The 23,300-nt window shown below is 41.5% G+C and overlaps 2 protein-coding genes across 2 annotated transcripts; one reads left to right on the plus strand and one right to left on the minus strand.

The window, feature by feature from the left end:
* Positions 1–16,507, minus strand: gsk3ab (glycogen synthase kinase 3 alpha b). Its single transcript, XM_079240416.1, has 11 exons — positions 16,421–16,507; positions 16,136–16,321; positions 10,861–11,048; positions 10,691–10,774; positions 9,585–9,695; positions 6,778–6,908; positions 6,334–6,538; positions 3,905–4,000; positions 3,516–3,702; positions 3,301–3,378; positions 1–2,910 (listed from the first exon to the last, which is right to left on the minus strand). The coding sequence occupies exons 2-11, from the start codon at positions 16,308–16,310 to the stop codon at positions 2,843–2,845; spliced, it is 1,323 nt and encodes a 440-aa protein (XP_079096542.1). The 5' UTR covers positions 16,311–16,321; positions 16,421–16,507; the 3' UTR covers positions 1–2,842.
* An 852-nt stretch (positions 16,508–17,359) lies between these two features.
* On the plus strand, positions 17,360–23,066 carry znf526 (zinc finger protein 526). Its single transcript, XM_079241199.1, has 8 exons — positions 17,360–17,523; positions 18,028–18,446; positions 18,616–18,779; positions 19,209–19,304; positions 19,916–20,688; positions 20,773–20,905; positions 21,004–22,605; positions 22,886–23,066. Exons 2-8 carry the CDS (start codon positions 18,155–18,157, stop codon positions 23,057–23,059), a joined length of 3,234 nt encoding a protein of 1,077 aa, XP_079097325.1. The 5' UTR covers positions 17,360–17,523; positions 18,028–18,154; the 3' UTR covers positions 23,060–23,066.
* The last annotated feature ends 234 nt before the right edge of the window (positions 23,067–23,300 follow it).

Consider the following 23,300-nt stretch of genomic DNA (forward strand, 5'->3'; position numbering starts at 1 on the left):
TCACTTTATTAATGAGTTTAATTATTTATACCAACAAACAAAAACAGTCTCTCTCCCTCCATTCCTGCTCTTTATCTCCTTTATCAAAATCTTCTGTTCCCAACAATGGCATTTTACCCTCCAACAAGGGCAATAAGAGGGTAACCACAAATTAAAAACAAGTGTGACAGATCAGAAGTTGGAAAAGAAAAACAAAATAAAAACAATTAAAAGATTAAAATAGCATTTAGCCAGCTTTTCATTTAGGAGAATGTTCACGGTCTGCTACAACATACAAACATACATACATTCCCTTAAGCTGTGCTTAAAAACAAACAAAAAAAGTGCCATAGGTAAGACACACACAGTATTGACAGGATTAACCTGTTACACTCATACAACACACAAGAAAAGACCCCAAACACACACAAAAAGGAAAACTGTCAGACAAAGGAGATTATACTTTTTTTTTTTTTTTTAATTATTCATTTCCCCCCCCCTTTTTCTTCAAACACACACATACTCGCACACACAAGATGATCTGTGCTCCCCAGCCCAAAACATGATGACCCCAAAGATCCAGGGGCTTGTAACATTCCCTTCACATTGAAGTTTAATGGAAAACTGGAGTCCCACCAGTTGGCTAGCACATTCACCTGCATCCATACATGACCACTGATTGGAAAGCACACTCAAACATTTGGATCTGAGTACAGTATCTTGGATGTGAAATTGTTTTGTATGTGAAAACGCTGGACTAAAAGCTGGACTTAGACAATAGAAGTAAAAACCTAAATTTTACCTGATGAAAAAGATCTCCCGACCCCGCAACACAATAAATAAAAAAAGCCATGACAACATTAGTGGGGGACAAGGGAAAGTTGCGATGAGTGGAATGGAGGGAGAGAGAATATAAATGAAACATTTTGTTCTGTTTTATCCCCTCCTGAACCAGGGACTGAAATTAAATCGTATTTACAGACTGCGACTGAGGATAAACAGCCCGGCTGCTGCTGACCACCGGTCTACTACAGAAAAGAAAAATTACAAGAACAACAATATAATAACAATAACAACAAAAATAACAAAATAAAATAAAAGGTACTTGATATTTACAGTTTAGCAGTGAAAAAAGGAGGAGAGAGGGAAGAGGGAATGAGAGGGATTAGGATGAGGAGGACGAATGGAAGGGGAGGCTCCAAAAAAGCTGTCGGATAATTAAGAGTTGGAGGAAAAGGTCTGGTTGGATTATTACCGACGTTACTGGGGTCGGCTTCAACTGAACATGCACCTTTGCGTGTTGAAGGAAAGGCAACTTGCCCATGCTGGCAGCGGACTTTTAGCTGCGCAAATTGAACAAGACAAGTTCTGACCATCGTTTCAGAGATAGAGGAACATGATAAATGTCACAAAGAGGATGCTCCAAAAGGAGCAGAGCTGTAACCAACTCACTCACAAAACAATACCAGCTGAAATGACAAATCTAGTGAGCGATGCAAGCGTGCAATAGTTTCTCAGTACCTCTGCACCCTGAAAACATTATGTAACATAATCAACCTGATATGAAACGTGACACTATAGTAGTCTTTCTCAATCCTGGTCTTCATGAACAGCAGCCCAACGTGTCCATACGTAAGCAGACCTGACTCAAATGAACGACACACAGCATAATGCTTGCACAACACTTGATGAGCAGTTCCATTTATCTGCATCAGGTGTGCTGAAGATGGTAAGACTTCAAACATGCAGGGCAGTGGACCCTAAGGAACAGGACTGATAAACACTCCTCTACAGCAACATAATTAATGAGGTGATTAGTCATACAAAAATGCTAGACGAGTATGTTGAAACACTTCTGAGATATTGAGGCTTCTGTACCAAATAAATCTGTCCTACACAAGCAGAAGTTAACAGCCTGAGACATAACTGTCTCACTTTCCTCCACTCCGTTTGTCCATGTGCAATACTCACAAGAGAATTAATAGGAAAAACAGGGTTTCCAGCTTAACCAATGAAAGCTTATAATGACAAAACTGAACATGTGTGCATTCTTCTCGCATAAAACCCCCTTTTGATCACATAAAGGAAGTTAAAGAGCTAATACTGAAAAGCAAAACATTTAAAAGCGTCTCTTATCTAAAATGACATGCTCTGTCTGGTATCAGACAGGGAGACTAAAATAATTCTTTGCGTCTGATTACCAGTGGGTTTGGAGAATTGACACTAAGTAGAGTTCAGGACAGAGTGCAATAGCAGAGCCTCTAGTTTACACACTAAGCTGCTAGGATAAAATATAATATGACCAACAGCACAGGTTGCCATGTTTTTTATCCTACAAAAATGATTGTCAATATTCACTGGGCCTTGCACGCTGCCCTTATTCTTGCGACAGCTAATCGCATTTCAAATCAATGACATTGTGGCCACAAGTGAAAGTAGTTCATACAAATAAAATGAACTTAAAAAGGGGAAAAAAAGTCAGTTGTTCATAAAGAAAATCCACAAAGTATGTAGAAACGTTCCTCCTCAACATCCTACCCAACCAACATTAGGTTTAATTATTCTAGCGGGCCACACAAAGACCAACCTGGACTTAAACTGCTGAACATATTAAGTCCAACCAGAGCTATCAGCATGTAATCATACCAACCCACAGCTTCCTGAGGTGAGCAGCTGCAGGCCCTGCTTTCTACTGGAAAAAGTTAGCATTCAGGGAGAATAGCAATGCCGAGAGTTTATGTGGTTCTGTTTGGTTTGGAGCCAGGAGGAAAGTTGACAGGGATAGGGGCAGAGGAAAGAAAAAGAAAACTGGGAAGACAAAAAAACAAAACAAAACAAAAAAACATAACAGAGGGATAGATGCTCAGGTGCTGTTGTTGATGGATCCAGGTGCTGAGCTGGGCTGGGCGGTACTGTCTGACACACTGCCCTCTGCAGGAGAAAAGAGGAAATACACATTTATCATCAATCACATCATACTTTAGACAAAATGCACCCTTTATTTTAACTTTTCCAGAAAACTCACTATGAAGTAATATTCAATTGTGCAAAGTCTATAATCATTTAGCTTGCAAGTTGATGCTAAACTCAGGTTCAGACTGTACAAAATGGATTGCAGGTAAAGAGCGGACAGAGGTTATGGTTAGGCAGAGTTAAGAGGTTGGCTCAAAGGTTGAAAATATGCAGAAAAATATAACATCTGAACAATCCGTAGTTATTTTGAATGTTTTCTGTGATTATTTCTCTTATTTAAAAGTAAACATGGTTCCATAAAAATTAAACTACACAGGAAAACAGTATTGCTTAAGCTGTGATATGTACCATGTGAGGCAGGCGATGTCTGTGCACGAGCGTGAGGAGGAATGAGTGTGGAGTTCAACTGCGGCTGGATAGACAGCTCTGAGAGTGCAGAAGAAACAACATATGTAACATTAGCAACAAAACATTGACTGCATTTTTCTGCAGACAGTACTTCCCGGAAATACAAGAAATCAGTATTAATATCATAGAAAAGGAGGATGGAGGACTAGACTGACCAACAGGACTGAAGTTAAAGAGGAGTGGCAGTTCTCGTCCACTGGGCAGGCGGGTGTTGGGCTGGCGCAGCTCGTCAAAGAAGGCATGCGCACACGCTTCCAGCGGAGACAGTCTGGTCACAGGTGTATATTCCAGCAGTCGAGAGCAGAGGGCAATGGCCTCTGGTGGGGTACGAGGCTTAAAGACCTGAGGAGAAAAACAGCGGGGGGTTTTTCTATGATTTATACGCACTTAAAGGTTAGACAACATAAGAAAGAGGGAAAAAAAAAACGTGATCAGTACCGACTTTTATCAAGGCAAAAAAAGAAAAAAAAAAGGCTCAGAAGAAATGCTAAAATCTCCCATCGACAACCTGGTGAATTACTATCCAACCTGAAGGAGAACAAACCTTTGTCCAAGGGTGTGCTTTGATCTGTGGGAATTTAAACTCTGTGTAGTTAGGGTTCATCTCCCGGATCTGCTCCCTCGTTGGTGTCCCCAAAACCTGACAGACAGGAAAAGTTCAGATCCAGAATAATTTACTTCATTTGTGTGTACAATGCAGCTGTATCTCACTGTACAATTTACCATTTGTTTTCTTTTTTGTTTAACAGTAGGGTAGGAGATGTTTCTCAGGTGCACTTTTTACTACATTACTTAAAAATTAGTACCTAGTAGTAGGACATCCAAATTACTGCCAATTAATTAAATGATCTTAAACACACACACACACACACACACACACACACACACACACACACACACACACACAATTTATTAACCTGTAGAACAGACAGGACTGAAAAAACACCATCCAATCATTTGACTCGACCTGCTCTTGTCATGGCTTTTCCCAGCAGTACCTGAAGGCATCCTCCAGGGCTGATTTGCTGATGCCTTCCACCTGTGCCTCTCTCCATTTAAGCAACAAGCCGAGCACTGCTGATCGCCAGAGTTTCTCTGGTCGTCTCCAGCCTGTATAACTAAAACACCTGCTCTCCCTGGATTCTTTTACTTTCTCCTCTGTCCCGAGTACCTGCCTGCCCCAGTGGTTTTCCTGAACTCTTCTCCTCCTGAGTCTTCCTGGTGAATTAGACCTTGGACTGTTTATTGGATTTGGATTTTGGATTCTGGACTACCCATTTTCATCTCTGGTGAGAAGATTACTTTTGTTCCTCCTGGACAATAATTCTCCCTGGAGTCTCATTCTGTGTGCCGCTCTAACCCCCCTGTCGTCTTCAGCCGCACCCAGTTTAGATAAACCTTACAGGAAGATTCATGTTCTACTGGAATTGGCTTCCTGCGTTCCAGACAATGGCCAAAATCTTGAACCAGATCCTGAGGTCTTCGGATTCTTTTGGGTCTGGTCTTCTGAGTCATCAGTTCTAAACCACTGTATGGTGACATGTATTTCCAACTCAGCTGCCTTTTGTCCCTCCCTCAGTGCTCCTGAAGAAACGGGCTTAGACTTTCTTATTTTCAAATGCAGCTTGTTTTAAAGGTTTTCCCATCGTCTCCTACCCTACCCTTAATGTGTGGACTTGCAAGTGTGACCTGAGCATGACTTTAAGAGCATGTGCAGTAGGAATACCCTTAAATTCCCGTACTCAAAGCAGCGAAGGTAACATAGACAAATGCTTTTACATGAAGATTTTCAGGCAGCTGTTTACATGGAAGCTAATTATTTCAATCTGATGTGTACATGCGCTAACGTTTAAGCAGAACGGTCCTGTCTGACATGTGCGAAAAGATGTTTACATCACAGAGTTGTTTTCTTTTTTGTTTTTTTGCAGTACTTTAAGCAGCAGCTTGATACTCATGCGCATCTACTGCAAACAGGAAAGGGCGTTATTAAAACGGACATTCTGCTGCTGTTCAGTGAATTTGTTTGCTGCCATCTTCCCAAGTGAGGAAATGCCACTTGTTGCACATTAACATCTAGTCAGAGCCTGCGCTGTAAGAACACAACCTGACAACTGCCTGATTCAGTATTTACATGATCTCATGGTTGGTTTGACACTTTTCATTGGGAAAGAGTTGTTTCCATGGATCATTTTCATTCTGATCACAGCTTTCAAAGCGACTGCAATCGGTATATTTGGCTCCATCTGAACGTTGCAAATGTTCAGTTTCTGCTTCAAATGAAGTAGCAGATTCAACAGCACACAGGTCAACATCTCAGCTCAGTTTTCTCTGTGCACCTCCTCCCCCATATTGAAAAGCAGATGGATTCTTGAGAGATCGTGAGAGAATCTGTCTTGTCAGGCTTCATGATATCAGCTCTAGGGTTCAAACTTAAGTCTAGACCAATCAGTGTCCTTTACTATAGCTAATGGCAGATTTGGGGTTTGATGACAAACAATAGTAGACTGACTGGTTGAGCTTGGCTTATCCGATTTGTTGCAATCTCTAACTCTGCAGGACAGATGCTTTGTCGAATCAGGGTTTTTCTATTTTCTGATCCAGTAACCATTCACCACTAAAGATTGATAAACTATTGGTAAACTGAGGCAGACAGGTGTCCAAGATGGATTTAGATTACAGGACTGAAAAGCAACTTTTCTTTTCAAACTTGACTCATTTAAATATAAGCTATGTGCATTACTGACATGGACACTGGTGACTCCCAATCACACTTGATAAGCTAGCAGGCTGTGGAGAAACTGTCCTTCATATTGTTTGAGATGTGTGACCATCTTAAAAGAAACTAATTCTGATTAAAGTTCATTCTGATTGAACAACTGTGACAGTGGTCCATGTAGAAACTCGTGTTGCATTCTCCAGTTGTACTAAACTTGTGGAGACTTATTTTCATTGTTTAATGCAATCATACAGTACCTTGATGATCTCTACTAGCTGGTCCACACCACTGTCACCAGGGAAGATGGGCTGGCCCAGCAGCAGCTCAGCTAACACACAGCCAGCTGACCAGATATCAATGTTGGATGTGTAGTCAGTGGCGCCAAATATGAGCTCTGGGGCACGATAGTACCGCGAGCAAATATAGGACACATTTGGTTCCCCTCGAACTAGCTGCTTTGCACTGGAAGGTTTTAGAGGGGGAAGACAATGGAGAGGAGAAAAAGAATGAGAATTCAAATAAGTTAACTTGTTTTCACAAACTTATAGTATCTGCTCAGGAAAGACAAAATCTGATTCATAATGGGGAAGCAAAGTTTGGGAGACACAGTCACATGATAAACATATTCAGTTAGACACAAAAAGCTACTGAAACAGAATGATAAGACAGAGATGAGTCTGAAGGCCGGATCTGTTACTGACCTGCCAAAGTCACAAAGTTTGAGGATGGCTGTCTCCGGGTCTACCAAGAGGTTCTGGGGCTTGATGTCTCTGTGACAGACACCCTGGGAATGGATATAAGCCAGACTGCGGAACAGCTGGTACATGTACACCTGAGGGCCGACAGAGAGGAATTGCATAATGTCAGGTGTGTTAAATAACTTGGACGGAATCGCCCGTAATCCAAGAAGAGCAAAAGAGCATTTCAAAACACAAATCGGGCAACACTTTTCACAAATCTATAAGGAGCTGTAGTCATCAAATCTGCCTGGTTTAAATTTTATCAGTCTCATGTTAACAGTTTCTATATATAACAGTACGACTGGAAATTATGCCGTTCGAGGCCATAGACTGTATATAAAAAGATGGACGTAGCTTCCGTGACATCACCGATAGGTTTCTGAAGAGCTGAATTGAAGCTTGGTGGGCGGTTCCTACCATTGCCATCTTGGCAGAGGCATGCGTGTCGTCTTGCCCGGAAAATACATATATGGGCAGTGAGGTGGAGCTGAGAGGGGGCCGAATAGGCTTCACTTTTAACCGCCGAAGGCTCCGTCCATCTTTCATATATCTTTTCATCTATGGGTGAGCCTTAAGAAAGAATATCAAACATCATGCTGCAACCTTTATCTGCCTTAAATAAAGTTTTTGTGGTTCTTATTGTAACCAACTACACTACCAGGTAAATTTGCTACAACTGCACAAACGTGTTACAATGTCAGAGGAGATGGTAGAAAAAAAGCAGAAAAGTAAAGTCTGGAGGCAAAAAGAAACATCACTGGCTTAACAGGTTAATATATTACTGTAATACGAGCAGCAATAGAGCCCCCAGTTAGATTGAATTTGTGCCCAGGATTGTGAGAAATGAAGCAGCTCCCTCAATGCTCACTCAGATGTCCCAGTGGCCCATTTTCCCCAAAGTCCCCTGAGCCTGCCCTCCTGCTGGGAGAAGGATGTGGAAGGAGGAATACACACTGTTACAGCACAAGTTTGCCTGCTCTCCCACTGACATGTTGCTACCAAGTGGATATGTCTTTTCAGCCTTTTTGCTCCCTGGTTAAGCAGGATGCTGAGATATTTGTGCACGGTTCTCCTGAACAGTCGACAGAAAAATCTATGATAAGAGTTCCTCAAACAGAGGTAACTGTTGAACTTATCTTTCAACACAACGCAGACGTCATCCCATCAGAACATCTAATTTTCAAATGTTTGTCCTTTTGAAGGTACAACTGTAAAGGCAAGAGGACACTCATGTCTGAGAGAGCAATACACATTCATCATGTTCAGTCTGTGTCCATATGTGTCCTGATTTGGGGTGCACTGCAAAAGGTGTCTCGAAAAACGCAGCTGTACGGCGTCTGAGTCAGCCTGCAGTGGTTGGTTTCCAACACCAAAATAGCACAAGTGTGAAAAAATCTCCCCAAAGATGTGTAACTATCCTCATCTAACTCTTGACATTTGTCCTCACGTCTCGGTCTGTGATGTCAGTCTCGAACAAAATTTGCCCCCACAGAGAAGTCCTCACCATTTTAATGAGTCTGAGAAATGCAGATGGTAAGCATTTTAATAAGACAAACGATGACTGTCATCATCATCACCATTATCATCATTACTGCCCACATGAAGCTGTAACAGCAGGCTCGCCAGATTACTAAGTGATTACAGGCAAGATGACGGAGGGATGGGAGATGACTGTTAAAGAGGTGAAAGAGGTGAAAAGGAGGAGAGGACTGAAGAAGAGCAAGACAACAGGATACACAAGAGGCAGGGGGACAAGACCCCAAGCATGCTGTGATCAAAGTGTGTTGCCGGAGGAAGGAGAGATGTCAGGAAGGAGAGAAAGAAAGAGCGAGAGAGATCAGCATGCATCTCAAAGCCTCGGGGGAGCGGTAGGCTGAGGTAGGGAAATGGGCCATGAGACAGCTATAATGTCCTCACTGCTGCTTGATACGCAGTAAACACACAAACACTAATAAGAGCACCCTTTTAGATGGAGAACCAAGGGTACTGCAAATGATTAAATCCCATAGGCCCATTTTTCCTTTTCTGCTTTCATAATCCTGAAACAGTGAGCTGTCTGTGAAAGCAAACATACTCCGTTGTTTATTACATCCCCAGGCAGTTACTCAAAGAAAATTTTCCTTTCAGTGTCCACCGCATTTATTTCGGAATATGAGCAATAAGTAAAGAAACCATATTGAAAACAGCACCTACATCCATGAGCCACATTCCACGTCAGATTTAAACTATGACTTCTAGAGACATTTTGAGGGATTTCAAATATTTATAGTACACTTCAAACCTAAAAAGCACAGATTTATGCCCAGCTGCCTTTCTAACCCCCTTCTCCATTTTTTGGGCTTCTATGTATCTGTCGAAACAGCACATGGAGGTTCTGCTGCTGAACAGCTATCAGCATTTTAAGGGGGAAAAAAAGCATTTATATCTGGTGCATCAACTGAACACCACCAAATTTTATTTGTTTTTCATAGATGAATGGACGTAGGCACAACACACAACCTTTGCAACACTGTGGGAAAAAAGACAAAACATTTGTCTGTGATCAGACTGCCCACACAGTACATTTGGATCTAATTTTATATAACTGCGCTTTTCAAGTATATCTAAAAATGAGGTACATCTTACTTAAATAACTGACGTGAATTAACCTTTTCAAGGCACAAAACAAGTGAGAGGGAGAAATGCCCACAGGAGCACATCTAGCAGAGCCAGATTTTTTTTATTTTATTTTATTTTTCTTCTTATTATGAATTAAAATCTCTACTCACCTTAACATAGATTATGGGGATGGTGGTCTTGGCTTTGTTGAAGTGCCGAGCCACCCTGTACACTGTCTCAGGGACATAATCCAGCACAAGATTCAAATACACCTCATCTTTCTGGTGAAAAGGAATAGAAGGAAAGATGGACTTTAGTTATTGGTTGAAAGTGAATGTAAGCAACTCCAAAAGTGCATTTATTACAGTCCTAAAATGAAAAGCAATAACCTGGAAATGTGGCATGTAAAAACACATATTTGTAAACACTGCTTCATATTTTTTTTTATAGCTTTTTTTTTCAACCCTGGGTATGACAACTGTTAATGGCATAACATTTAAAATGCCAAGCTCTTAAAAATAAACGCCATGCATGTGAATAGAATTTTGCAATGGAGCATATCTGCTATTATAAAGATTTTACACTCAAGCAATGAGTAAATACTTGTTTGATAGTGAGACTTCAGAGAGATTCAGACAATTGCTGTCCTCAAATAATTGATCTGGCATTACTCAGTCAGGGCGTTCAATAGGTACACCACCAACATTACAGACTATGTTTTGTTTACTTTATTGTTTTTTCAATCATATTTAGCCTAGTAGTTAACTGATTCTTCTCAAAATATAGATTTCCTTCTGTTTTATTCAGTTTACAACAAATTTGTTTTAAAAAACACCACCAAATATTGAAGTGCTAACACAAATACAGCTAAATAAAGTAAAGTGCTGTATATTAAGTCAGAGTGATTCGCCAGTAACCATACTGTTCAAGGTTTGGAACAAAACTCAAGCCACTCAACACTCAGCTGCAAGTTACATGTTACATGTTAAAGTCATAAACCTTAAGGTTCAACAGCTTGTCTGCATCTAAAAGTCCAGTTAAAATGGTTGAATTTGGACAAAAACAAAACATCAAACTTTGCTGATACAACTTTTATATAATAACTCAAAGATCTTTGATCTCAACAACTACAAGTAATGAATTTATGGCACATTTAAGGCAAAGATCAACTTGTCTTCAACATGCCCATGAATCACCAGTGATGCATGCCCCATGAGCTGCTTAGGTGTGGGAGGATAGTGCTCCATCTTTCTACATCATGTCAGTCCGTACACACCTTCTCTCCACTGGAGTAGAAGAAGTAACGTAGCCTCACAATGTTGCAGTGGTCCAACTTCCTCATAATTTGCAGCTCCCTATTCTACAATGAGGAAAGAAAAATGTGAAGGAAATGCAGAAGGTGTAAACCACGTTCCTGTAATAATCTAAACACGTGTTAATGCATACCTTAAACCTCTTGTCTTGGAGAACTTTCTTAATTGCCACCATCTCCTGAGTGTCAATGAGGCGTGCCTGGTAGACCACTCCGAATGAGCCATTTCCTATAACCTTTATGTCAGTGTAGGACACTTCCTGTGGACGATCAGGGCCCTGGCCAGGTGTTGCTACCACTGTAGTCACTTTGCCGCTGTCTCCTGTAGAAAACAGTAAAGGACTGTCACAAAAATCTTTCGATTATACAATTAACCCATTAGATAGGGTTTTAAATTATATTTAAATATATACTTTTACCATTTAATTGTGTATTAATATCAAAACAATCAAATGGCATTCAAAGTGGAGATTTTATTTAAAAGAAAGAAAAAAAAAAAAGACAAAATCCTCTGTTTCAGCTTTTAAGCCAGTATCCCTTAGACACAGAAGCTAAACATTAACAAAAGCAGTCTCCTTTTTACTCTAGATGGTTGTGACCCAATCGGTGGCTCCCTAGACACACTAAACTGGCAGGTAATGAGCTACTGAAATTTCTCACAACACTCCATCTGCTCCCTAGGGTATAACAAGGCTAAACTTCCTTCGATCTGCAGACATGTGTACGATGCAAGGCTATCCAACCTAAGACTGACCCCCCCCGTTCATTTGAGAATCTATTCAAATGAATCCCTTGTCATCACAACTGCAAGAATAACAAAATGTCTTATATCTTACAGCGAAGTTCAACACAGGTACGGTAAGCCAATTTCATGAACATGTTATATAATGCAAAAGAAAATCAGTGCACTAGCATCACCCTTTCCACAAAAACATGAAGGAGAAACTATGGCGGCACTGAAAAAACCATTTAGTGTCAAGGATTTTATATGTCTTCTCTACACTACTGTAGTAAAATATCTGTTGGGTTCAGAGGAAGACAGTTGGTATGCGTAGATGGAAAGGTCTTATTTTTAGGTAACAAATGTTTTACATAAAAAGCTTCTGTTTATTGGAAGAGAAAAAAATACATAGGTAAATTAAAACTTTAGCTCACCAGTGTCACATTGACAAAGCTGGCAAACTGGTTGTGAATGACATATGGCAATTTCAAAGTGTAACCATCCAACCAAAAGGTATGGCCAGCCAATGCATCCCTCAATTTGATTCCTCAAACATCAATTGAGACAACTTTGCAGGCTAACTTTTACCATTCTACTTCACAATCCAACTTCTTTTTGTCTAATTCTGACATAATTTCTTTGCATTTTACTTGTCAAATGGTCATACATGCCAGTGTCGGTGCTACAACGGACGATTAAAGATGTTACACAGTATGAATAAATGCACCTCTGTTTGACAGTCACAAAAAATTTACTTGTACAAAAGACCAAGACTAACATTGTTAAAAGCAAAATACTATCTTGAGGTTTCATTATGATGGCAATAATCAGCACACTGAAGCATTGCAGTCAACACTATCCAAGACTGAATAAGTTCTCATTCCATGTTTTATCTGCTTCTTGGACTTGGGCATGCATAGAACATTCAACAAAGACGAGTCATTTAAATTAAAAGCAAAGTATGGAGCTCTGTTTAACAAACAGTCTTGGCTTGTAGTAAAATATCTAAAACACCCAAACATATAAACAATAGGTTGAGCTTTGGCATTTGGAGAAGACTGGAGAAGGCCAAGTAAGTGTTTTCAGCTATTTGTACAGTACACTTTCAGCTTTATGTCTGACCTTGTCAAAAGAACAAGCATATTGTGAGATGCTCAAGATCCAACACCATCTGACAGCTCTAGTTAGGATCATGTTTCTGTGTGGCGTTTTATTCCTGTGCACGTGTTGGGTCAAGAATGATTTGACAACTAGGTACCAGAAGCAACAACAACAGTGAGAGGGGAAGAACAGCAGATAAGAGCCCTACAGCCAAAAGACTTGTCAGGACCTGTGACTGCATTGCATGGACAGTAACACACCCAGAGGTAATGCCTTCACTGGGCTTAATCAATTTGCTTGTCTCAACAGGACCCCTTCAGATTTCTTTTATGTCCGAGTTTCAAAAATGAGTCAGACAACATATAAAGTGCTACTGTTTTACCAAGAAAACATTTTGTCCAAAAAAAAAAAAAAAAAAAAAAAAAAAAAATCCTATACTTTTATGTCTTTAAACTTTACTGCAAGAAACTATTGGGGAAAAAGGCATATCCACATGACTGGCTGAGATCTGACCTGATGTGTTCCCTCAGATCAGTCACCAAGCAGTCCCTGCATGTTGCAATATTACAGCTCCACAAAATGCTGTTTAATTTTTATTTTATTTTAGCATAACCTTTTTAGAGCAAGTTGAGGCAAAGGAGATCACATTAAATATGAAGCAGCTGTGGCATGATAGTGTCTTGAATAATGAATGCAAAGATGAGCACTTTGCCCAGCTGTCAGGGAATAGCTTTGGTTTCTAATATGTTAACATGAGCCTGATGAGTAAAAGAAAGGAGATGTGAAAAACCCTCATCCCACCTATACTAAACAAAAATGACCTTGGATTAAGTAAAACTAAAGCACTTTTAAATTATCAGTTCTGTAATAAGTTGCAACTAATACCCCATCATTAGAGTGTTTTTGCTTTGTGTTTAATGATGGTAATAACCCAAGACACAGGTAAGTCATTTCTTAACTACTGGTGCTTTCTTAATCATCTGCAAGTTTCTGGTCCTCCACCGTACTGGTCAACTTTACCTGACCAACAGTAATACAACATATACACTGCAACTTACTTGATCAAGCACTCAGTTCTAAACTTCTCAACTATCACATTTTAAGCTCCAGTGGTTGTGCCTTGAAGGGTAAAAATGTTCTTTTGCAATAGACCTTCTGAATGATCCTATTGCTGATTCACATACCTCAACTAACTTCTGTCTACACCAATTACACATCCAAGTGAGTGAGAAATTACAGCCAAATATGACAACTACATGGCACTTTGGGTTAGGATTACTTTCAAAGAGGCAACATGAAGGTAATGTTTCAACCTTGATGTCAGATTCTGCTGTACCACTGGGCCGGAAATGTTTTTTTTTTTTCTTTCTTTTTTTTTTTTTTCAGGCTTTGGATTGGTCATGACTCAGGGCACCAATCTGCTTAAAAAAAGGTCACTGTCACTAAACTGACTATTTGTAAGAGAGGATTTATTTTAAGACTGTATGGAAACAGCTGGGATTTTAGAGCATATGTGACAGCATACAACAGCAGCTAAGATTTTACAGATCCCAGGAGTGCTATGTAAACACTGTTTAAATAATACTCTCATGTCCTAGAGCACGAATAAGCAAACTCCAGACCTCTTCGCAAGCAGTCCTGCAGGTTTTCAACATGTCCCTGCTGCAACACACCTGAATTTAATTGAATGGATTCAACAGCCTATTAGGTTCTGCACAATGACTCATTAATTTGAGTCAGATGTTGGAAAACACTGAAAACTTGCAGGACACTAGTCCAAAAGGTCTGTATATTTTACTTTTACTTTGGATTTAGCTGCATGTTCCAATTATTATTATTATTTAACATGCAAATGCCGCCAAAAACAAAGCGCAATTTGAGGAACAAATGACTTCTTATTAAAATGCAGACAAAAATTTAGACTCATTAAATCGTCCAACAACAGAAAAGCGAGAAGAGTTTTTGAATAAACTTTCTTAGCCCAGATGTCTGAAATTTTTCAAATTAAAATATGGACTAAGTAAACAAGCCCCTTTTACTTGCTAACAAGTCGTGTCATAAAATGGCAAACATATTATAACATAGTTACAGGCAGTTTTAGCAAATTCAGAAAAAGTCGTGAGAATTCATAATTCTTATTCACAGTCTCTTAAACACGAAGGTTGTACTTTGCCCCCTCAAAGAAAAACTCAAATTTCCCATGTGCACTGAAAAACTGAAAAAAACGTTTCTTAATTTACCCACATCATAGAAACATGAAATTAGTCAAGTTTCGATAAAAAGGCAAACAGTAAAGGCAAAAATGATTTTCTGATTTAGTGAGATTAGTGTTAGAGTAGATTAAAACGGTCCTTTTGTAGTTTCCACAGTGAACAGGGATCTCTAAGTCAGCACTTGGAGATTGTGCAGATCCTGATGAACAAAAAACTTCATGGAGAAAAGTTTCAGTGTTTTGGAAAAGCTCAAGATACTACTTATAGTTTCAATTTCTTTAAAATTTTTCTTAATTTGTTTTCACAGTGCTCTTATTTTTAAATACATTTTATTCATGATTTAAAGATTTTAGGATGAATTAAATTGTTTTGGTAACTGTACTTTATGTGTAATTGAGTGTCCATTACAAATATTCAGTCAATGGCTACCTATGTAGTGCTATGTGACACACGTGCATTCTCCAAGTTTTTGCTAATCACACTGGTTCAGTTACGTGAAAGGACAGTTTCTGCTAAACAGGGAGGTTAGTATAGTTCTGAAAATTTTAATAAGTTACATTCAAGCATCTAAATAAGATGCCGACAGCTCCATGTGTCATAAGCCAAGTGCAGAACTGTTTTTACTTCACTACAAGTAGTAAACTACATTACCATTCATGCTGACTACTCAAAAAGGCAATATATTTGAGTTATGGCCTAGCTGTTTTCAAGTGTGCTAATAAGTAAGCATCTAGATGAACAGTGAGACAAGTTTCAGGTAAGGTCAACATTTGCTGGTTAATAAGCAAACATAAGCTGGCTGGAACTCGGTCAAATCGGATAAATGTCACTGGCTGAATCTCTTTGTATTTAAGTTACAACACAACATATAATTTTGCCAGTTATATCAATCATAGCAAATTATCAGACAGGACCGAGGGACACCAGTAAAAGCATACTGGATATTTTCAAAGTATCTTTGCAAATGTTAGCAAACTAGCTAGCTCCAAAATCTAATGTTAATAACAAAATATATAAATGCCGCAAATACAGATTTTATTCTTATATTATATTTAGGAGTTAATGGTTCGATTATGCCACAGGAATAATAATTTTAAAAAAATAAACTTTTGACAACGCAGCGATACAAAAACCTGCCTTCTGAGCTTTTCATCACAGCTAGCGTTGATGTTAGCTCAGAGATGAAAGCCCTTGGTCGTAATGAAAAACACAGCTAGCGTTAGCTGGCCAGCTAACTAAGGTTGCTAAGGTTAGCCCCGCAACAACAATCGACATTAAATACTCTGTATTGGGTTTATTTCAAAACAAAGTACAATACAAGTTTGTATTATTATATGCAATTTATTAGTCACGAAATATGTTTAAAATACTTACTAGACAGTTTCAAATTCCCAAAGCTCGTCGAGGTGCTTCCACTGGCTTGTGAAGCCCCAGTTTTTCCTGTCGAGCTTCCGCCGGCTACTGCCGATCCGGCACCGGCTGCAGCAGATCCGGGAGCTCCGGGAGGCTCAGCGAATGAGCCGGCCCTGGCCCGCCCGCCGCCGCTCATATTTGTGAGAACTAAGCCGAGGCAAGGTTAAAGGCTTTAGTAGTTACATCGGCAAAGACTTTGGTATAGAAATATATTGGATATTCAATATTACTGAAAAACACACTTACAGCTTTCAGTACAGGTTTCCCGTCTCCCCCTTTCTTCCTCTGTGTAACGGTGATGGTGGGGGGAACTGGGGGAGTTGACGTGCAACGACGTAGATCTCGCAAGGGTTTATGGTAAATCGAGTCGTTGGTGGCTTCACTGGATACTACAGATGTACTGCCGTTGAGTACAAAGTTGACGCTTTCTGCCACTGACAACAGTTAAGAGGGGAATTTCTACTCCCCAGTCTCCAGCAACATTTTCTTGCCAAGACAAATTTAACCAACTTTTGACTCGTAACAGTGCTTTTTTTTTTTAAAACCACCATACCTGTCTTGAGCTACAGCTTGGATCTGGTCCGAGATGGATGTCATGAGGAGAGGTTAAGAAAATGTTCAGAACAAAATTAAAATAGCCTGTTTGATTTTACTTGAGACACAGTGACAAAAATGAGATTTACAAGTAGCACACACAATTGATATTTAACAGAAAATCTTTGAAATTGTATGGAAAGAGCATAGACATAAAAAAAAAATAAAAAAAATAAAATAAAAAAAAACAGTCAAAGACTCAATAACTAGTCATGTAAGGTATGGCATCGGTCCGTCTGATGTCTAAACCTGAGGTGAATAATGAAAAATGTCTGTTTAGATACAAGCTGTTATTGAATCAGAACACTAAGTAGATAATTCATGACCAGACTTTTTTTCTTTTTCTTTTTTTGCGGCTTTTCACCTTGTCACAGAACAGCATACACAACTTTTTAGTTTTAAACACTGAGCAGACGTACGCTTGTTTATACGTTTAACGCAGTACATTTGTACACACATAAACTACATTTCCCATCAGCGCAGGTCCCTATTTGATTGACAGTAAATCTATCAAATAACATGCTCTGAAATTTCCAGGCTACCGCATTGGGCGGGGCGTTCTATCACAAGAATGGAGGCGATCGGCGGGCAAACATTTCATTTCACGCTTTGTAATGTAAATTCCCAGGGATATTTTTCAGTTTTTTAAATTTTATTGCCACAAATGGTGGCAAGGGACTAGCAAACAGACATACGGCTGTGTGAACGACGAATGATGACTACACGGGGGACTGTCCAACAACAGTAAATGAGAGGTAAGGGAAAAGATGGGCCCGCCGTTGTGGCCGGAGAGCTTCGGGGAAAAGTGGGTAGCGCCGCCTGACGGACCGCCCGGCGAACCGGGGGAACGCTGTCAGGAAACTGCGGTGCCGAGAAATAGGTTTGCAGTATCGGAGGGAGCGCCGCCAACAGCTCTCCATATGGCATCACACACTGTAAACAAAGATACGGATTAAAATTGTGAGGAAATTGATGATTTGTTGGCTTGTACTGCGTAGAGATCGTAATGCAACGTGACGGAGGCCCTTCATTTTGTTACCGACTGTTTAATTTAATGTTTTTGCTGGCGGGTTAGTTTCACAATGTCTCTCTGTGGTATTTTTTTTTTTTAGTGAACAAATCCATTGTAAATGTGACGATACAGTTTGCTTCGTGTGGGAGAGCCACTACACGTTTTAATATATAGTTACTCCAGTTCAGCTGACTTGTGTGCTAGTATTATATTATTATGCCATTATTTTATTTTGTGTTCCTTCCAGGTGTATTTGCATCTTCACTTTCTGGACGACAAAAGCTGTTCCCATTCACAGGGCGCAGCTTTTAAGCTTCAGTTTGAGTTATTATTTCCTCACACACCTCCAACATACACACAGAAACACTGCCACAATGGCAGAGCAGGGGCAGGAGGAGGCAGAGGACATGTATGTGGAGCACCAGTATATGTGCAGCGAGTGCCATCAGCTCTTCAACACCCTTGAGGATGTGCTGATCCACCAGCATATTCACACAGGCCAGGAGGTGGAGGGTGAAGCAGGGGAGGTCTTGTGCACCTCAGAGATGGGGCAGTGTCAGCAGTACCAATGTCTGGAGTGTGGGAGCCTCCTGGTGAATTCAGAGGAGCTGCTGCAGCATCAGGAGATGCACATTAGTGAAGCTGGGATACAAGTGGAGCAAGAAGGTGAATGAGACTAACAGTTCAATTTATTTCAGGAACTTTTCTTTATGATTTTTACGCAAATTCCAAGATAAAGCCAGCTTATGTGACATGCACAAAATCAGTTTACACAAATTAAAAAAGTAGTCAAACTGTAAGAAAACACTGACACATGCTTATAACTGCTTTTTAGAGCTGTCTGATGTTCTGCACACGGAGGCGGCAAATTCAGAGGTGTCGGGACCAGTTCAGTACCAGTGTCTTGACTGCCTGGCTTTGTTTGACTCACCTGAGACCTGGTTAGAACACAGGCGGACCCACAACAGGAGCAGCACACACAGTAACTCAGAGACAGCGGTAAGGGGACATACTGATTAGTGTGACTTTATGAGGAGCTAAGATATATTGTCTGTTTGTCAGTTGTCACGGTTATGGATAATTAACTCCTTGATTAACTGCATCTCTGTGGGACATCCGATAGAGGTTGAATTGTCAATGAAACTTTGATTAAGTTGTCTTAGGACATTGATCTACTTGTGCAGTTTTGCATTCAGAAACAACCAAAATGTCCTTTGTATACTTTGACTTTACTCCGGTACTAGAAAATACTACTAAGAATCCTTGTTACAGCCAAACCTGAAATCCTCAAAATGCTGGATGATCTGCTGAAACAGATTAGAGTGACAGGAGTCTCGAGTTGTATTGTTTAAACACAAAAGCAGTAATCAAACATTGTGTAATATCTGTGCCAATCCATTAACTTGTGTTTTTGTGTCCCTGCGGCAGGAGTATGTGCTACAGCCGGATGGCTCCATCACTCCTCTAAACAACACACAGAACTATGTGCTAAGCGAGCAGCAAGCTGGGGAGATCCTGGCGCAGGTACTGTGATCTAACTGCAAATTCAACCTCGACATGCAACGTCATCCGTCACTTCGGTGTTTAAGAAGAACTTCATAATTGTGAATACATGCAAAACTTTATAGTGTGTAAAAGTGTTTTTTTTTTTTTTTTAAAGTGAGCTGTTCCTACTCTTGCAGCTCCAAGTGAAGCATCCTCTGAAAAGTAGTGTGTGCAAATGAGTGTTCCCAATGTTGATGGGAGCAGGAGCTGAGAAAAACCCACATCCACTGCTCTGTCATTTGTGGTGGGAGTGAATTAAATATGTTTCCACTGCACTCATGTTAGATGTTAGTGGGTCTTTTGACCAGTGAGAAAGAGGTTTTATCATGTTTGATTGTGTCATATCAATAATATTCACATTCTACATGTCTTTATCATGTTATATGCTTGAGTCAAAAGGTAACAAACAGAGCTAAGCTGCTTTTTTTTTTTACTTTTGTTTTATCTGTTAGTTGGTATATAGTTGCTAAAGACTGAGTCATTTGGTACTGGCATAGTGAAATACCAGCAAATGACTCGTGTTTTTTGCACACTGAATATAAGTTTTCCATCTAAAGGCTGCCTTTTCTATACTGCTCTGTATTTTCCAGGTGCTTGCCCAGCAGCAGCAGCAACAGAAGAAACGTCAGTCTAGCGCTAAATCTACAGCCTCCCACTCCTACCTGCTGCCCCCAGTTACTCCAGCTCCCGGTTCTGCCACTATGCACCTGCAGATTCTCACAGCTCAGGCTCTGGCAGACAGCTCCACCACTTCAACTCAGCGTCGCTCCAAGTTGCCTCCCCTGCTGCCTAATGTAGGCCGGAGCTCTTCAGCAAAACTGGAGGTCTTAGAGAACGGTGTACAGAGAGTGGAATTGAGGCTCGCCCCCAGCGTGGATGATGACAGCCAGCATCATCAGACCACAGAGTTGGTGGTCATCCACCCTTACGAATGCTCCGAATGCTCCCTTCTCTTCCAGACCCCTGAAGACTTCCTCCAGCACCAGGGAGAGCATTTCCTGGGCCAGGACAAGGAGAGCGGCGAGCCCGGGGTCATGAGCGGCCTTGAGGAGATGCGAGGAAGGGAAGACGCTTCCGACAAGGTGGAGGACATGAGGAACAGAGCGGTGGAGAAGAAAGCAGCAGCCTGTGTCAAACCGCTACAGTGCGAGCTCTGCAACCGCACCTTCACCTCAGTCAACCGGCTAACTGCTCACAAGCGTGTGCACGAACAAGGCACGCACGAATGCCCGGAGTGCGGCAAGGTGTTCAAGAAAGCCACGTCACTGCAGACGCACATGCGCTCTCACTCAGGCGTGGCGCGGTATCTGTGTGTGGACTGTGGTGTTGGTTTCACCACTGAGATGACGCTCATCATGCACAGGTGAACACTCGGTAACGCCACAGCAGCCTATGCTATGTTTTTTTTTTTCTTTCTGTTTTAATCTTTTCCTTTTGGTTTTTGCAGGAAGTCACACACTGCAGACCCCCTTCACAAGTGTCAGTTTTGCAATCGAACTTTCACCAACATGACAAAGTACCTCTACCACCGTCGAACCCACCTCAATCGCGATGCTTATAGCACCGCAGCTGTTTTTGTGGTATGAAAATGGCCGTTACTGACCTTTTTTTTTTTGTTTAGCTGCTTTCACACCCATAGGTTGCTCTAACTTATCAACATGTGCTTGCTGTCCTCTAGGCTTCACCTCCAAAAAGAATGTCTGCCACCGCTCTCACAATCCTTCAGAGAGCAAGAGCGAGGAACTCCCACAGCGACGAGTCAAAAACAAACCTGATGGCACCTCTAACCGAGGAAGAGATGGAGACGCTAGAGGATCAAAGTCAAAACTCTCCCAGCGAAGTGGAAGCAGTGGATCCTGGGAAGGAGAAGACGGGCATCAAAACCGCAACATCAGACACACATCAGGGAAACACCGATGAGCTGAAAGACACCACTGTGTCAGTTTTAAGCCCTTCTGTGGATGAAAGCGTTGCGGGAGTCCTGTCCGGCGTCACTGGTTCGGCAGAGGTTGCTTCAACTTCATCGTCAGGAAAAGGACTTTTTCGTTGTCGTTCATGCCCAAAAACATTTCCCTCCCAGTTGCAACTCATGCAGCACTGGCGCAAGTCCCATGTCATAGAGCGTAGGTTCATCTGTGGGATTTGCGGGAAGTCTTTTAAGAAACACATCCACGTGCGAAACCACATCCGAACACACACAGGAGAGAAGCCGTTCCAGTGCTCGGACTGCGGGAAAACGTTTTCATCGCTGGGCAACCTGATGAGACACACTCTCATCCATTCTGGCGTGCGCCCGTATCGCTGCGACGTGTGCCATCGTTCCTTCTCTCAGTCGTCCAATCTTCGGCAGCACAGCCTGCTGCACTCGAGTGCCGCGACGCTGACTTGCCCGGACTGTCCTGCTACTTTTCGTTGGGCAACCAAGTTGGCAGCACATCGATTTACCCAACATCCAGGAGCTCCAGCCCCTTTTCCCTGTCCTCACTGTGAGGAAGGCTTCCTAACCAGGAAGCAACGGGACGGCCACTGCTTGGAGCAGCACCCTGCACTTATACAGGACAGTTCACAGATAGAGGGGCCAAAAGATGCCCAGAATGTAGCAGTGGTGGGTAAAGACCTGGTCTTGGAGCCCTCCACCTCAACAGCAATGACAGAAACGGGGGATTCAACCAGTCTGGCTAAAGGAGCCCTGGAATGCAATGTTTGTGGGAAGAAGCTGAATTCATCGGCCAATTTACGACTTCACAAACTGAGTCACTTCGCCTTGGGCCTCGGCCGGCCACGGTGCACTCCCGGCAAGCGGCCTAAAGCTCACCAGTGTCCCATCTGTGGCAAACTGTTTGTGTCGTCCTCTGGAGTTGCGCTTCACCAGCGAGTCCACACCGGCGAACGGCCCTTTCCCTGCCAAGTGTGCGGAAAGCGCTTCCGTCAGAACACACACCTGCGGGAGCACCTGCGCACGCACTCTGGTGAACGTCCTTTTCGCTGCGAAGTGTGCGGGAAGGGTTTCATCCAGAGCATGCACTTAGCCGAGCACCGTAGGACACACACAGGCGAAAGGCCGCATGTGTGTCCCCTGTGCGGCAAAGCCTTCAAAACCTTCTCCAACCTGCGGAACCATAAGAAGACCCACGCCAGGCAGCAGAAGATGGACGAGGAGGCTGCTTCCCAGGCTGCGATGGAGGCCAGCTCTGCTGTAGCAGTGGTTGATGCGTCTGCTGTGGACCAAACTAACAAACAGCCTCAGCTCATCCAAATCCAGACTTCAGATCTACAGCAGGTAACCTCTCCCAAAAACGATAAGACAGTGGAATAAATAACACAATGAAAATATCTCCATGTTTATTTAGGTTTGACTTAAGTCAGACTTCAGAGGTTCATCACGTTCATTTACAAAACCTCATGTTACACAATCTGCCATTTAAGGAATTCTTCACAATATAAGTTTAGACAAGTAATTGGATTTTCATAAAACACGGGTTGATCATTATCAAGAACAGTGCCTTATTTTGTCTGTGCATCTTTTTTATTTTTATTTTATTTAAATATCCACCCTGCAGGCACAAGGCACTCCTACCATTATGTGTAATGAGTTTGGGGAGACCATTGCAATCATTGAGACGAGCGAAGGAGGAGTGCTGCCACTGGAGCAGGCATTGGAGATCTACCACACGGCTTTGGAGAACGGCCTCACCATGGAGACGGTTGCTGTGGACAGAGTGCAGCTGCTATAAGGATGAATTAAAGCCATGGAAGAACTTATTTAATCAATACTAGTCTTAGTACTGGCTGAAACAAGACTTGACTAGTATGAGGTTTGACATTTGAGCCGAGTTATCATCTACTGGAATATTTATAAACTGAAAAGTTTATTTAGCAAGCGGACCAAAGTATGTCAGGTTCTCTTGTAAACAAAGCTACGAGGGGTCGATGTTAATGTATATGAAAATTCTACATTGTATAAATTCTATGGTG

This window comes from Telmatherina bonti (assembly GCF_933228915.1).
Source record: "Telmatherina bonti genome assembly, chromosome: 5".
NCBI classification, from domain to species: Eukaryota; Metazoa; Chordata; class Actinopteri; order Atheriniformes; family Telmatherinidae; genus Telmatherina; species Telmatherina bonti.